General features: G+C 36.7%; 2 protein-coding genes across 2 annotated transcripts in view; both read right to left on the bottom strand.

Annotated features, from left to right (window-relative positions):
- Positions 1-482: 482 nt before the first annotated feature.
- LOC109101187 (leucine-rich repeat-containing protein 52-like) lies at positions 483-8234 on the bottom strand. The gene is made up of 2 exons (XM_042773846.1): positions 7448-8234; positions 483-3963 (listed from the first exon to the last, which is right to left on the bottom strand). Exons 1-2 carry the CDS (start codon positions 7458-7460, stop codon positions 2768-2770), a joined length of 1209 nt encoding a protein of 402 aa, XP_042629780.1. The 5' UTR covers positions 7461-8234; the 3' UTR covers positions 483-2767.
- A 336-nt stretch (positions 8235-8570) lies between these two features.
- LOC109106133 (zinc finger protein GLIS1-like) overlaps positions 8571-17338 on the bottom strand; it is a 29650-nt gene continuing 20882 nt past the window's right edge. Inside the window, exons 8-10 of the mRNA XM_042773856.1 lie at positions 9945-10084; positions 9194-9301; positions 8571-9116 (exon numbers count right to left, since the gene is read on the bottom strand). Of these exons, the coding sequence (XP_042629790.1) occupies positions 9007-9116; positions 9194-9301; positions 9945-10084 (358 nt within the window). The 3' untranslated portion in view covers positions 8571-9006. The remainder of the gene's footprint in view (positions 9117-9193; positions 9302-9944; positions 10085-17338) is intronic.

Here is a 17338-nt window from a genome sequence, read left to right on the forward strand (position 1 = left end):
CTTCTGTATCAGCTGCACCATAACGATGCGCTGTTTCTACATGTATTTAGCTTTGATTTGAAAGAAAACAGTGCATCCTTGTGGCGTGGATGATACAGAAGAGCATACACAGCATACGGTGATATGTGTGAATGACAACATTTTCATTTTGGGGTGGAGTATCCCTTTTAGGGAAGAGATACCATTTGATTACACTGATTGCTGTTATATTGAACTGGGTTATATCCTATTTCAGCTTTTGTTGTCCATATGAGATTTTAAAGGCCTAAAAAGGAAATCTATCTATCTGTCTATCTGTCTGTCTGTTTAAAATGTACACAGATTTTGTTACACAGAAATTGTTTACATATCCTGTTTTCCAGCTGAATTCAATTAGGTAAGAAGAATCATGATAACATTATCTTTAGATATCTATTGTACACACATCAACAAACATAAACAATACATTTTTAAATAATAAATGAATCAGTAAAAAGCAATAATATATGAGAACTTTTTATTCTTAAAGGAACATGTTTTCTTATCATAAAAAAATAATCTCCGTTGAAGGGCTATCTTAGTTCAGGAAACATAATTTTACATTTTTGTTTAAGCAAAACCCTTATGGTAATCCCTAAATTGATGTATTTGCTAAAATTTGCAAAACTTTGACAATTGTGTATATGCACTAATAAATTAAATAAAGGCATGTTCATAATTGCAGTGATGGTTTAAATAATTAGATTGCCTCTAAATAAAAGAACAAGCTTTTGTTTAATCCAAGCAAGGATTAAAATAGAAATTTCACAACTCTAAAGTGCCCACAGAGCCCACAATATAACACTGTGTCCCACAGCAGGGCAGGCAGAGATGTCTGTGAGGGACAGAGTAACCCAATGATATAATTACAAACTCCCACACAGGAGGAAATCAGAGCTGGCTTTCTGTTACTGTTGAGTGATTTCAGAATGGGCCGGGTCCTTATGGGGACACAGAAGCAGATCTTGTGAAGGCCAGTATGAGACTCTGGAAGGGCTATATTCATTTCATACTTGGTCCCTTATGACTGAGTATGATTAACACATCTGAAATGTTTTCACAATTTCAGTTAAACAACCAATGATTAGAGCCTGTAGTCCAATTAATTAACAATGAAAGAGTTAAAAATCTCAGAAACATGCAAAACAACAATTACGTGAAAAAAAGCATTTATTTGAAGCCAAGAATTAAAAATAATCTCTCCTTTTCAGGCTTGTTTGATAATGTCACAAATTATCATAATAAATTCATCCAGTGTAACTCATATGCACCCAAGATGTGCACTTCAGTGTTGTTTGACCATCATTTTTGTTGCTGGCCTGGTTAGAAATTGGACTAGATTTGTCATTTTGTCAGTGTTATTGTAGTACTTATATACTGTTATTGTATTAATTGTATGTAATATAGTTTTAATGTTTTCATTTTAATTTCATTTGATGTTTTATGCACTTCTGTCATTTTTATTAGTTTTATAATATTACTGTTTAGTTTTAATTATTTTTTTTTATTTCAGTTTTAGTTTTAGTAATTTTAGTACTTCATCTTAAACCTATTTTATTTCAGTTCAATGCCAAGTTTTTAAAGTTTACAATTTTCATTTAATATTTATATTTTATTTAATATCAGCATTATTGCAATCAACAAAAGACAGTAAAAGTCATTTTATAGGTAAAAGTTGAGTGTTATTTGTTCTGTATGGTGTACAACCTCTCCTGCTTTATTTAGGCTTTCCATCAAAATCTGCTTTTTACTTACTGAGTCAGCCTGATCTTATCTGAGAGCCACTTCATTTTACCAGTATAGCGGTTTCTGTTTATTTGATTATACACGTTTTTAACTCGCTAAGAGTAAATTAATTATTAACAAGGCCAAAATAATGATTCCATCAGCTATGGCCAACTGAGGCTAGCTACTATTGACTAAATAGTCAGAGTATTCAACATTTACATAGTTACATAAACAGTGACCCTCCAAAATTCTATGTAGGAGAGAAATTTTAAGTCCATCATACATCAAATTTTAGCAGATTTGATTACTTAAGATAAAGACCAGAGGCTGGACTGTGTTCTGTTTAATGTTCTCTTGCTCTCTACTGTTACTTTTCTTCTTCACGATGTTAGTTATAAGTTATGTGTGACACCAAATACATTTTACATTGACACTAAACACTGTAACTGAAGGTGAAACACAAAGTAATATTACAATGATAAAACTTCCATCTAAATTACAGTAGAGGACGAAGATATAAAAATCTCAATATAATGAAAATATCCAGGTGACAGCTATATGATAGCTTATCTTGGCAACAGACTGAGTCTGCAAACAGCTCCATTTGAGACTTTATCAGTACAATAAATCATTCCCGTTGTATGCAAAAATAATGGCTTTGGACTGATGCAGTGACTTCCTTTAACACCAATGTTCATTGTGCATTTGCAACCAAAGGGAAAACGTCCTGACTGAAGGTGCTGTCACATTAGTGAAATTTCAGCTAAATTTTGTGTGGTCCATTGTCAATAGTGCTGCTCACACAGATGTCACTTTCTGTTGGTCAGTGAGGAGAATTTATGTCGTCAATTTGAACATGAGCAGTCTGTTACACCCTCACGCAAAACTTCTTTGCGGATTCTTATTAGAATGATTGGATTCCCCCATGAAATTTCACCAAGCAAACGGTAAATGTGACTGCACCTTCAGACTTGACAAAACTCCAGTGTACTTGATAGCATCTCTGAGTGTGTCAATCAAATCACGAGAGGTCCACACTTTCATACTCTCCATGATCGGAGTCCTCGATTTCAATCCCGGGAACCAGGCTGTAGTATTCAGTGGACTGGGTCAGGTATGCCTTCTCCCGATCGGCTGAGTCCTTCATCACTTCGCTCACACTCACCGTGTCCAGGTCCTGCTTTCCCGCAGTCCCTTCTGTTGAGCAAGTGGATGGCGGAGGGGCCAGAGAGTCCACAGAGCCCAGTTTGATCTCCACCTCTTCATAAATATCACGAGTGCTGTCCATCAAGTCAGATGAGGGCTGAAGCATCAGATGGTTCTTCAGTATGACCTGCTTTCCACCATCTACAGACACTGCTGACTCCCCAGTGGGCAGTTTGGCATGTGGCCACCGTCCGTTGCAATGGGAGTTGTTGGATCTTGTGCGAGTCGGGCTGAACGATGAGCTCTCTTTCCTCTTCTTCTTCCTCCCACAGCACCAGCAGAGCACCAAACTGAGGAGGAGGAACAGGGGAAGCAGGATGAAGAGAGCGGTCAGGTTGGCCAAATGGCACACGTCACTGGTCTGCAAAGACCAAACCGTCCGTCCTGCAAGATTCTGAGGAGAGGCACAGGTCAGATTACCTACGAGGTCATGAAGGCTGCTGGAGTTGTCATGCAGACCACCTTCAAGACCCTCCCAAAGAGAGCATGTGCAGGCCCAGGGGTTTCTGATGAGCTCCAGACGCTCTAGCGAAGGCTTAAGCACTGAATGAGGTAGAGCACTCAGCTGGTTCCATCCCAGGATCAGCTCTCGCAATTTGTTCGAGCTCTGCAGAAATTGCGCGGGCAGATGTTTCAGATGATTTACTCCTAGATCCAGCACTTCCAAACTATAGGCTTTAGCTAGAAAGTCAGCTGGGAGTGATGTCAGTCTGTTCTGGCTAAGATACAGCTCTCTCAATAAAATGACAGCATCACCGACCTCACTGTGATCAATGTGACTGATATTACAGTTAGTCAGGTCCAAAACCTGCAAGTGTTTATGTGACAAAAAAGCAGCCCAGGTCACCTGGTTGAATGTGGATCCTGAGTAGTTCAAGCAGCAAGTGTCATTGGGTACCTCAGATGGAAAGTGAGACAAAATGCTGGCAGCTGGGCACCCACATTCCTTAGCGCTTCCTTCAGTCACATGCACCATTTGAAGAATCACCAGCCAGCATAAAAGGACAAGTCCTATAATAAAAAAAAAACAACAACAAGGATTAGAAATAACTTCACACTTATCATATCTAAACAGTGAAGCATGGCAAAGCACTCCTAAAACTGAAACATTCATTAACTGACAGCATCTTAAAAACATTCATTAACTGACATTCATAAACATAGGTTTAGATAGGTTTAGATGAAGGCTACAAATGTTTACAATTCCTCATAAAATACTTAAAGGGATAAGTATGCTGGGTATGCTCTTCTGTATCATCACAAGGATGCACTGTTTTCTTTCAAATCAAAGCTAAATACAGAAACAGTGCATCCTTGTGATGCGGATGACACAAAAGTGCATACACAACATACGGTGATTTGGAGAGACACAGAGCAGACCGTAACAAAGAAATTGTTGAATAAAGTCGTTATTTTTGTTTTCCTTGCTTACAAAAGGTTTTCCCGTCGCTTCATATAACCCAGATTGCATGTCTTATGGCAGATGGAGTATTCTGATGATGACTTTCATACCTTTTATGGACCTTGACTCTGTTATTTATTTGGCAGTCTATGGGACAGTCACAGGCCTCCCGGTTTTCATCCAAAATATCTTAAATTGTGTTCCGAAGACGGACTGAGCTTTTACGGGTTTGGAACGACGTGGGGGTAAGTAATTCATGACAAAATTTTCATTTTGGGGTAGAGTATCCCTTTAACTAATAGGATGATTTTATTGTATTATTATGTGTGCCATCACATTTACTTAATCCATTTAAATAATTTGACATTATAATAGTTTTATTCTGTTCTATGTGAAATCCCGGTGCCATTCAATTATTTTCAAAGAATTCTATAATTTTAACCAAGCTTTAAAATTGCTTTATTTTCATTTTAACCATTATTTATTTATTTTTTATTTTGTTTGCAGTAGGACAGCTATTTTTTATAAATAATCGTAATATAATTATATATTTTTATAAATATATAAAATGATCCAAATCTTGTTGTTTACTGACTTTAATTTCTGCATCATTGCAAGTACTAAAGGATGTTTGTCACTAAGAAACAGTGAATTATTTTGCTGCTACCATAAAACATCAATGCAATTCAACCACAAAAGAATTGCTGTATTAAAATATAGAGTACTGATCTAACATTTGACATTTAATATTATGTAATTTCTAAAATCTGAAATCATTTTAAAGTCTGCACATATAATATACAATACATATATAATACAATATTTATATATTTTACTAAAAGATTGAAAAGTTGAGAAGTGGTAAGGTTTAGGGTGGAGGACTCCAAAGGTTTGTTATATTGTCAATAATATTGATACTGTCAATAACATTGGACGTTTCAATGCATATCAAAGAAAATGCAGACAAATCCGACCACTAAAGCAAACAGTTTTTAAAGTGCTACAGAGGTTTACACAGTCAACCAACAAATGACTTACAGATTTCATGTTATCTGATTCTACATCTTAATAGTGAAATATCCCATGCACACTTATTATGTACTCTCTCTTTCTGTTATGTTCTAGCTCGACCTCCAGGGATCTGCTCACTCAGGTTGAGCATGCAGAGAGGTAAAGATCCCTTGTGCATAGCAACATGGCTGGGGCTTCGGCACTGTTGTCATTTGTGTGGGAGTTGGCATGGCGATGAGGTGAGTTTGGGATCAGGAGTCCACACTTCACAGAGAAACATCTTATCTGGCAACCACGCAGCTCACGGTTGATTGGGAACTGAACAAATATATCACACACATCCTTTGATGGCTGTGTAGCAATAAGTGCTTTCTTGTTCATGTAAATTAAACGGAAGTGTGTAATATAATTTCTGAAGCTATGAAAACATAAATGTATGCACAGATAAGTGGCAGTGAACACTGCCTGTATGTATAACAATATATCCTTAAAAATAGCTTATGTTCTACTTTTATCAGTAAAAATAATACTTTTAGGTTTTAGACTACTTCTTTGTTTTATTAGTAAACACTTTTTTATGATTTGTTTCACAAAAAAAGCAAATTGAAAAAAATTGCAAATTGCAAAATGCTCCAATATCTTTTCCCCTGTTGTGCAAAGGACTATACATGTTTTCGTTCCCCTGCAAGTATAGGCCTGGCATCAGACTTCCCTGATGTAAACAATGGGAGTGGAATGTGCAAACCCCCTGACAGCATTGCATTCAATACTGCTGAAACACTCATTTTAGTTCAGATATCATCAACAGCAATTTGTTTACCCAACACCGGCCAAAAGATTTTCAGTGTCACTGAAATTGTTTATCTGCACCAGTGACGAACATCGTAAATCTAGATTAATACAGGAAAACAACTATTAAGTAAATTCTATAATGAAGTAATGATAGGTAATGGAGTATAACCATTGAGAAATGTGCAGATTTAATCCAAGATGTCCAAATCCACATTACGTCCTTGATAATGTGCTCTCAATTCTTTGACTGGAGAAACAATACTGGCTTAATTTCAGCAAGTAAGCCCTAATAAAACAATCACCTACATTTTGATCTCAGTAGGTAACTGCTGATCTCTCTCTTACATGCACACAGGTTTGTTTTCAATCACGATGGAAAATTTCCATCATCTTCTATTGTTTGATACTGAGCTAATGATATTTTCTATCCCGTAAGCATAAACCGGAGCATCACAGAAACCTTTCTGTGGTGTGCTGGTTCCCACAATGTAGGAAAAACCTGACCCAAACAAACAACTAGATCCTTTTGGCTATGACTGTATATATATATTTTAACTTAATATTAATAAAACAGTTCCGGTCTTTGTCTTTTTCCTTCTATTCGAATAGACAGTGACAACAAGAGAGAAGTTGAGGGATTCATTAATTTATTAGTAAATTTAACTGGACTAGTCCTGAAAATATGAGCTCACTTAGATTGAGAAATTACTAAACATTTGGGCCTGTAAAAATAAGATAGCCTAAGCTTCGTGGAATAAGAGACTCTTTCTTTAAATCCATAACAGTCATTTTGACTGATTGATTTGTCCATATATTGTGCAAGGAAGATCAATTCTGTGAGGTTAAAGTGGAGGGTGTTTTTATACTATATGATATGCATAGGCCTACTAAGTAAAAGTTTTCCTAATGTATGAACTAATGGATTAAGCGATGTTCAAACCAGTCCTACATGATCTCATGGCAGAACAATGTGCACTGTTACACCCAGTTCCAGCAGTTTCCTCTCAGATAGCGGATCTTTTATTTTACTCAAGCTCAGCTTCACAATGCGTCTGCTCAACAACATATAATAACATAAAACAACAAATCAATACAAAACACAATCCAATTATGAATGCAAAGCAGAAACGGTCAACGTAAAATATTTATTTTTCATAAATTATTGACTAAAGCAACTCTCTCCACGTACAAAGTATTTTACCGAAGCAATTTTAAGTTCACTTAAATTCACACGGGGACAATGCATGGGTGCAGTCGTACCAGAGCAAGAGTGAAAAAAGTGACGCTTACCTTCACGTGTCATTATTGTGATGTGTTGGTGGAACTGTCATTCATTCAGATCACCTCAACACAAAGCGCTTAGAGCAGCAGTCCCATCGCTCTCTACTGTACAGTGTGTGTGCGCGCGCGCTGGGTGTGTCCTGATCAACACAACACAGGCTGGAATGTGGAAATTCTGCTTCCTGTGTGTGTGTGATGCGGAGGGAAAGTGTGTGAGTGAATAAAGCGAGGGAAAGAAACAGGCTACCTGGCAAGGCAGACGTCCAGTACCCCCTCACTGCAGACCATCTCCAGACCTCCGTCATTTACTTCATGCTGTGAGGTCTGTTCCTCTCATTATTGGCTTGAATGTTAAGGAGAGGGGTCTCTTAAAACGGTATGTTCATTTTACACATGACTGCATAGGATGTTCATCTCAACAGCATTTTCTAACACATATCCAGTTATCCCAAAAGTTAGATTAAAGTCCGCAAACCATTGTGTTAAAGACGCTCGCGAGACGCCGCGTTCCCATGAAGAGGTAACCATAGCAACAACACGCACGCTATGTACCTTGACAAAACATAACTAGTCCGAGTATTTATCACTTTATAGCAAATAAAAGTTTTTTTTTAATTTTTTATTTACCTCTTTAAGAGAGATAACGTTTTTAGCTACTTGTTCACGGCGCTGAAATTCATGTTTTTACTTTTATAGTGCTTTTCCTAATCTTTGTTTTTTCATAGCAACTTAAAAATCCTACCAAGAGCTGAAAAAACAAGGTAAGAATAAAGAGCTGATTTTCAGCCTAAAGTAAATCTAAACCATGCAGCCTACTGTTTGAGTGCAGACAAAAAAGGACAAACTTGACAGGCGTTATATTCGAGTTAACAACCACAAGATGGCACAGCTAGCATTCTAGTAGTGTTTCTTCTCTTAGCCTGCAGACCAGCATTTAAAGGTCAAACACCTGAAAGAAAAGAAGAACCTGGACGGATGGATAGATAGACAGACAGACAGACAGACAGACAGACAGACAGACAGACAGACAGACAGACAGATAGATAGATAGATAGATAGATAGATAGATAGATAGATAGATAGATAGATAGATAGATAGATAGATAGATAGATAGATAGATAGATAGATAGATTTTAAAAAGTATTTCTCAATTTATTTGAGAAAGAAGGCAAAATGGTACACCATATGATGTGATACTGACATCACATATATGAGACAGAATATAATGCTTAAACATACAACAAAACATAAAGAAATGTCACCAACTCAATGTAAACAGCATCTCTCCTCAACAATCTCTGTGCACACTCAAAGAGAAAACTACAGTGTCTATTTAACATCAAATCATAAGGCTGGATCATCATCATCATCATCATCATCAGTGCCCAATCTGAGAGTTTCTCTGATCTTTGACTCACTGCTCGAGGAATCTCTCAGAGGATGTTGCCTCACACAGTTCTCTTTAAAGAGTCTTCATTCAGAGCTGCACTTCCTCAAAGACCCATGCTTTCGTGTCGCTCCTGCGCTGCTGCTCTCAGGTGCAGCGGACCAAAGGTGTGTCTCAAGTCTACAGAGAGCAGATCTGACTGAAGCAGCGCTCATAGATCCCAGCTGGAACAGGACAAGGAGGGAGACGATTCCCACTTCCCGACTGTATGTCCTGGTTTAGGCTGCAGCCTGCCAATAAAGAGAAAGTCTGCAGAATTGAACCAGAGATCAAGGCGAAGAGCTGACTGACATGAACAGACACTTACCAGAGGAGTTCACACACGTAAAAGGAAATCCATTTTGGTCAAAATTATGAAGATCATCTCTTCCATTGCTGGAAATCTGCTCAACTCGATTAAAAGTGGCCTGAAAAACTAGACACAGACGCAGAAAGTACAGAATTAGCTAAACGCATTTTATTGGTATCTGATACTTCATGTTAGTTTATATTCCCCATATATACAAAAAAAAAGAAGATAAAACATATTTTTAAAATTAAATATTTAATTGAAGGATTTAAGGAACATCCTAAAAAGTTCACATTTTGTTTACAAATAGGTCAAATCATCTTTTTTCCTGCTTAGTCCCAGTTGGATCTGGTTAAATGATCTAATTTAGTGGTTTTCGAGCTGTTGTCGAACATTCATTCAACAGAGCCAGATTTAAATCATTACCACTTGTTATTTATTATAAATTAACTGCATAGACAATGGGAAACAAGCAAATCCAACTATAAATCTTTAACAGCAACAATGAGCCTCTTCATGAAATGCTCTGTGTTCCCGTAAATGAAGGCCTTCCTGAAAAAGACTGTAAAATCAGTTGAAGGAGGTATTTGTCCCAGACTTGCTTTGCTGACTAACGCTGCTGCGTTTTGTAAAGTTAATGCATATTCCAGCATTAGTGCCAACAAGTTGTCAGTTTGCGGAAATACTGGGAGTATAAAGCAGCAGAGTGAAGAATGCCTTTCACCATTTTTTTAACATTAATGAAGGTAATACAGAATAGCTTTCTTACCATGGTGATTTATTGGTACTTCATGAAACATCTGGTTGAGTTTTTGATGTGGGTTTGGGAAGGAGCTGTGTTTGTCAGAGACAGACTGGACCTCACTGGTACCACTGACCAGGCTGATTCCACAAACCAGTGGAGAAAGTCTGAAATAACCCAGCAGTTGCTTTTAAATTCATGCATTCATGTCTATAATCGTGCACACTAAACTTCTCTTGAAATGATTTGTTTAATGCCCTTTGATGTTCTATAACATGAGCCATTGTCTGGGAATTCAGGGGACTGACGATTTATATGTATTTATTTATTTATTCAAGGTTACATGTGATTTGTTTTTTTCTGTTTGTTGTTGTGTATGATGATTTATATGTATTTATTTATTTATTCATACAGTGTGTGTGTGTGTGTGTGTGTGTGTGTATATATATATATATATATATATTATATATATATATATATATATTTATATATATATATATATATATATTTATATATATATATATATATATTTTATATATATATATATATATATTTATATATATATATATATATATATATATATTTGTGTGTTACATGTTATAGGGTAACGTATTCAAGGTTACACATATACATTATATGTGTGTGTGTGTGTGTCCATATATATATATATATATATATATATATATATATATATATATATATATATATATATATATATATATATATTAGATAGATTTTTTCTATTTATTTAATTTTAATTTCTATTCTATTTTATTATTTTATTTTATTTTTTATTTATGCTAAATTGAGCCAAGATTCAATAACTGCTTAAACAATTACATAAAAACCTCAGAAAAGATTGCCTCACACAACATAAAAACAAACAGTTCACATACAAAGAGTACCTAAAAGTTGTGGTCATGACTAATGTACTACTCTAACTATGTAGAGATCAGTAAACGATGAAAGAATGTTACTATTGGTAACCTGTTCCTCTCGAGAGCCCATGGGCTGTAACTCAGAGGGCCTCTGAGCTGGCCAGCAATGAACCATCATGATGCACTTTATGTGGAGCACAGTGTTCATTTAAATGATGTAGTCCCTTTCAAAGAGGCCTGAGGGCTTTCCCTGAGGGAAGATCTTCAGTGTTATTAATCATCAGCAAGAGCTGCTTTTGTCAATATTACTCACATCTGCTTACACCCCACTGAAAACTAACCAGTCATATTCAGAGAAAAATAGTTGCCTTGGAATTGGGGACAATTCTCCCACTAAATTTCATCATCCTCTCTAATGTGAATGTTGTGTAGATACCCTGTTGAGTGAATGAGAGATATAAGTAAAATGCATAAAACATTAAAAGAGTCTTTATTAAACATCTCAGAGAAAAGGAAAGAAATTTAACAAAACCATATTATATATTATAAATTATATTAGCAACAATTTTTTTTTAACTGGTTAAAAGAACACAAAATCCATCATGTGCCTGGTAGTGCTGTGTCCTGTCACTGGACTTCACAGTATAAGTGAAGCAGATGAGATGTGTGTGTGTGGGAGCCCTGCAGCGCTGCCATGTGTGTGCAGCAGAGAGCTGTCCCAACAGAGCGGCTGTCAGCACAAAACTCAGAAAACAGCTCCACTCTTCATATTTTCACAGCGAGCCTCTCTATATGCACTAATCACAGCCAGCTGCCCGTACTCACCCTTAGGCTGGAATGAGAGGAATCTTTCATGCAGTGTTTAAAAATCCCAATTTACCCATCACAGCGATCCTCCTCTTGGTTGACAGTGTGTTATTTTCGGCCTGCACACTGTAGTGAAAGACCTGGTTAAAAACGTTTGGGTAAGGTATCCTGTCATGTTTGAGGAGGTCATTAAATAAGTGAATGAAATGACTCAACTTTACAGGGCAGGAACTTTCATCTTGGAAAAGATTTTATGGATCCAACAGTCCTCCTTTTAAACACACAGGACATTGCTCCAATTACCAAAGGAACTCCAAATGCACTTGAGTGTCTCATCAGGTTATCATTCCTCATTGAAAACAGCAGGTCCACAACAAGAGTTAAAGTGAATTGGGCAGAAAAAATAACTTGCCAATGATCATTTTTAGATTGAGATTTAAAACTTGTCCTTGAGCATTTTTTAGATTTATGAACATCAATATTTTAGGTTAAATGGATACTCCACCCCAAAATGAAAATTTTGTCATTAATCACTTACCCCCATGTCGTTCCAAACCCGTAAAAGCTCCGTTCATCTTCGGAAAACAATTTAAGATATTTTTGATGAAAAACGGGAGGCTTGTGACTGTCCATAGACTGCCAAATAAATAACAGTGTCAAGGTCCATAAAAGGTATGAAAATAGTCATCAGAATACTCCATTTGCCATCAGACGTGCAATCTGTGTTATATGAAGCGATGGGAACACTTTTTGTAAGCGAAGAAAACAAAAATAACGACTTTATTCAATAATTTCTTTGTCAACGGTCTCCTCTGTGTCTCTCCAAATCACCGTATGTTGTGTATGCTCTTCTGTGTCATCCACGCCACAAGGATGCACTGTTTCTGTACTTAGCTTTGATTTGAAAGAAAACAGTGCATCCTTGTGATGATCCAGAAGAGCATACGCAGCATACGGTGATTTGGAGAGACACAGAGGAGACTGTTGACAAAGAAATTATTGAATAAAGTCGTTATTTTTGTTTTCTTCGCTTACAAAATGTGTTCTTGTCACTTCATGTAAGCCAGATTGCACGTCTGATGGCAGATGGAGTATTCTGATGACGACTTTCATACCTTTTATGGACCTTGACACTCCTATTTACTTGGCAGTCTGTGGGACAGTCTCAAGCATCCAGGTTTTCATCCAAAATATCTTAAATTGTATTCTGAAGACGAACTGAGCTTTTATGGGTTTGGAACGACATGGGGGTAAGTGATTAACGAAAAAAATTTCATTTTGGGCTGGAGTATCCCTTTAAATATAAGGTTTTAATGTTCTTGAAAGAAGATTCTTATACACACGAAGGCTGTATTTGTTGGATTAAAAATATAGTAATAACAGCAATATTGTGAAAAATCACTACTGTTTTTTTACTGTATCTGAATATATTTTAAATGGTACTTCATTGCCGAATTTTTTTTAGCAGCCATTACTTCAGTTCAGTGTCAATAAACATTTCTTATTATCAATGTTGAAGACTAAAGCTTGAAGCTTAATATTGTAGAAAAGGTGATACTTTTTTCAGGATTCGTCAATTAATAAAAAGTTAAAGGGAAATGCATTTATTTGAAATATAATTTTTTTGTAATGTAAATGTTTTACTGTCAATTTTATGAGTTCTTGCTAAATAAAACTTTCTGTAAAATAAATAATTAATAATAATAATAATAAAAAAATTAATCTAACTGAACCCAAACTTATAAGTGTATATTTTAGAAGCTAGTTTTTAACCATTTTAATCACTTTTTCTGTATTCAGTATTCATTTTAAATTGTGGTACGCTATATGAATTTTTAAAAGTACAAAAGGTCATTGTTGTCTTAATTAGCATGATAAAACTACATGCGTATAAATTATAAAATCATGTTTTAGATGGGGTAAAGCAGGGGTCGGCAACCTTTTCGGCATGACGTGCCATTTTTAATTTTTCTGGTTAACCACTGTGCCAACAGCCAACCTCAACCCCACTCCCCCACCCCAATTATTTTTTAAACTTTTCAAAAGTTTCTTGAATAAAAGATACACAGTGTGACCATACTGAACATCACTGTGTGTGTGTGTGTGTGTGTGTGTGTGTGTTATTTTTTAAATTTTTTAAAGGGGTCATATGATGCTTTTTTAAAGTTCTTTTTGTTTGTGTATTTGGTGTAACAGAATATGTTGACATGCTTTAATGTTCAAAAAACAAATTATTTTTAAAATACTGTACATTATTGTAGGGCCTCTATGCCCCGCCTCTCTCAAACGCGTATTTTTTTTACAAAGTCCCTCCTTCTGACAAGCGCAGTCTGTTCTGATTGGCCAACTGACCCAGTGCATTGTGATTGGCCGAGCACCGCATGCACTCATCGGATTGTAATGCCCCTTTCCATAATCACGAGCTTCATCTTTCAAAATAAATGTAAAGACAGTTAATAATATCCTTAGTTTTACCATCAGTTCAAGCCCGAAAGGGGAACAGAGTCACGTGACAGACACAGTAATGAAGCTCGTATGTGTTTGCAGTACACAAGCCACGGATGGTTAAGTCAGCTGACTCCACTGTGTGACCCTGTCTCTCTCTCTCTCTTTCACACACACACACACACACACACACACACACACACACACACACACACACACACACACACACACACACACACAACCGACTCACAAAACTCTGCATTTGAACAGTCAATAGCAAATACTTTAATAACAAAACATACTTACAGTAGCTGAGTATGATTGCCAGAAGTGCCAGATTATCGTAGCAAAGTCAGAATTACCTCCTCTCCTAGGTTCACGAAACGGTCGTCCATAAAATGCATTGCTGTTCTGTTGTAAGTAATCTTAAAGATTCCTAAATGCATCTACTTTCGGAAAGGCCAAATAAAGTGCTTTTGCCTAGAAACACACAGCATCTCCCTGACATGGATCCTTCAACACTAACTGCGGTTACTGAAACCACTCCTTCTTTCTTTGCATGAACATTTGGGCGGCATTACGCAAATATTTCCACATAGTTACGTAGACATGTGTGGACGTGTTTGAATGAGCCGTTTTAAGTCGTAACTTTCATAAAGAATATCTCTTTGGATTTGAGACTTTAGTCTTTGCAACTTCACGGATCTTCTTTATTCACCAAGAGCTTGTAACACTCCAAAGAGAAAGGGAAATTTGAAATCGCATCATATGACCCCTTTAAATGATTTGCAGCTTCATCTTACCTCGCGCTCTGCTTCTGTCAACAGTAAACCACGCCTACTTTGATTTGATTGGCCATCTCAATCATTTTGAAATTGACGAGCGCTGTTAGACCGCTGAGGCTTTGATCTGAAGTGCGCTCTCGTGGTATTTTGCTGTCATACACGTGCAGTGCTGTGTCAAGTCAAACACCTACTGTGCTTTGTTAGATGCACAACAGTTCTTATGTGGCTTTATAGCTAATATTTAGTTTGCAAAATGTCTAATATATGACACAATATTAACAACTTATTATTGAATTGTTATATATAAATATAGCATTCACAAATGGTCAGTGTTCAAAAAATGCTGAGAAATCACTTCACGTAACCCTACAGGAGTGATTACTCTTAGACTGTCTTAAAAAAAAATCACCCATGGACTTTCTAAGCTGCTACATGCGCGCAGGCATCCGTAGACTTGCGCAAGTTAATTCTCACACTTTAATAGTATTTATAGCTCCTAACAGGCTGTGTGACTATGATAAATTATTAGCTCAAAATGTACGTCAGTATGCAGTTTTCTCTATTGCTCGCATGCCAGCAATTATCCCTCTGCGTGCCACTGTTGGCATGCATGCCGTAGGTTGCCGACCCCTGGGGTAAAGCATCTCACAGAACAAGGCATGTCTTGTAAACTACTTTTTGTAATGTAATCATATATCAAACTGAATGATAGTTTTGGCAAGAAAATCAAATGGGTAATAACTGATGAAAGACCAAATGATAGTGTCTTTTCTGAAAACTGCTTTAAAAGAAAGTCCATCAGCATTCACTAACATTTACACAAAAATGAACCACAAATCACTCAAAAAAACTCACATTTCATAACAGGGGTTTGAAATAACAATACTCAGTAAGAAAAATCCCCTAAATGCTTATTCTTTGTCAAACAAAACAAATTTTGCAATGGGATCAGATTCTGATGACAGGAGTTAGGAAAGATAATATAGTTATAAAATGTATAATATCCTTTAAAACCCATTTGGGGAAAAAATAGCTTTCTGTTTTTGGATCACAAACCCAAGCCTTCAGTGTTTTTGTCACACAGTCACTCGTAGGATAGCTGGCAACTGAGGGTGTGCGTGTCGTGAAGTGTTAAGTAGGTTCTGCTGTTATGTTTTGTTATTTGATGAAACACATTTCCTGTTTACAGCCACAGAGTTTGCTGTCACATCACCTCGAGAGTGATTGTTGCTTACACAAACCAAGTCAAGGCATGTGTTTCTTTTCCGGACGTGTCTGGATAAGCAAACGTTCAGAAACAAACAGTGCCTGTTTATGGTCAGTAACAGCGTAACAATACGCTTCTTTAACAATCGCAATAAAGAAAGATGAAATAATCTGTATGATCTCTGAATTGTCCATATGGCCTAAGATTGTACAAGCATCTTAATGCAAGACATCCAGATCAGATCAAATCCCTTCACAATCGGCACATATTTGTGTGACAGCACAACAGTAACATTGAGAGTACAGGTCATGGCTTAACTGTGTGCTGTAAAAAGACCCATGCGAATGCATAATAATAATATTTTTCTACTGAAGAAACACGTGTTGCCACACTTCATTATGTCTTCTTTCTCAGGGCAGGGACGATTTGCTCCCATCGCATCATGCTGTTTTAATGTTTCACATCATAAGCACATGTTGCTAACTGCTGTGGTTGATCCCCATATATGAACTGCAGATGGAGTCCTCCAGTCAGTGACGAAGTAAAATTAATCCCACATGTATCAGAGAAGCAAACTGGATGTTTCCATGCTGTATGTTTGCTAAAAAATATAATATGCTACGTTCTATATATAGTCTACGTTCTAACTAGTCAATATGAGAAGAAATAACATTTTGTCGCTACCATCACAATACAAAATAGTGCACTCCAATATACTAGAATCACTTTTCTCACAAAAGCAATGGGAATTTACTGTACAGTATATATGAATCCTTGCTTCACGTTTCACACTGCTCATACTGTACTTGGGGTTATCAATCAATCTTGGGTATTCATATGCTGATGTTTCACACTGTACTTTACTAAACCTTGGATTAATGTATTTATTTTGCAGTGTCAGTGTCATTGATTTGAAGAAAGCAGCATGCGACTTGTTACATAACTGCTCTGGTACTGCGCTTCCTCATTATATGTCACCAACTGCTAAAACGTTTTTCCTGAATAGATCTTTCGGGCTATAAAAGTAAGAATGAAACAGTGTTTTCTTCACTCCAGCTGACACGGTTTCCATCACCAGTTGACGTTTTTTTCCCTCAAATGCTGAAATGGCTGTTTATACAACACGCTTGGTTTCCGCGACTGTCCAAAGCATGTAAATATGAGGCCTTGGATTGGATGTCTGTTGCTAAGCATCAAGCTGTAACATTCTAACACGGCATCATTTCACACTGTACAAGTTAGGCATCGCAATGCAGGGTTAACACCTACAAAAGTGGTGCTCTCTCACCTCCGGAGCAG

This window comes from Cyprinus carpio, chromosome A2 (assembly GCF_018340385.1).
Source record: "Cyprinus carpio isolate SPL01 chromosome A2, ASM1834038v1, whole genome shotgun sequence".
NCBI lineage: Eukaryota > Metazoa > Chordata > Actinopteri > Cypriniformes > Cyprinidae > Cyprinus > Cyprinus carpio.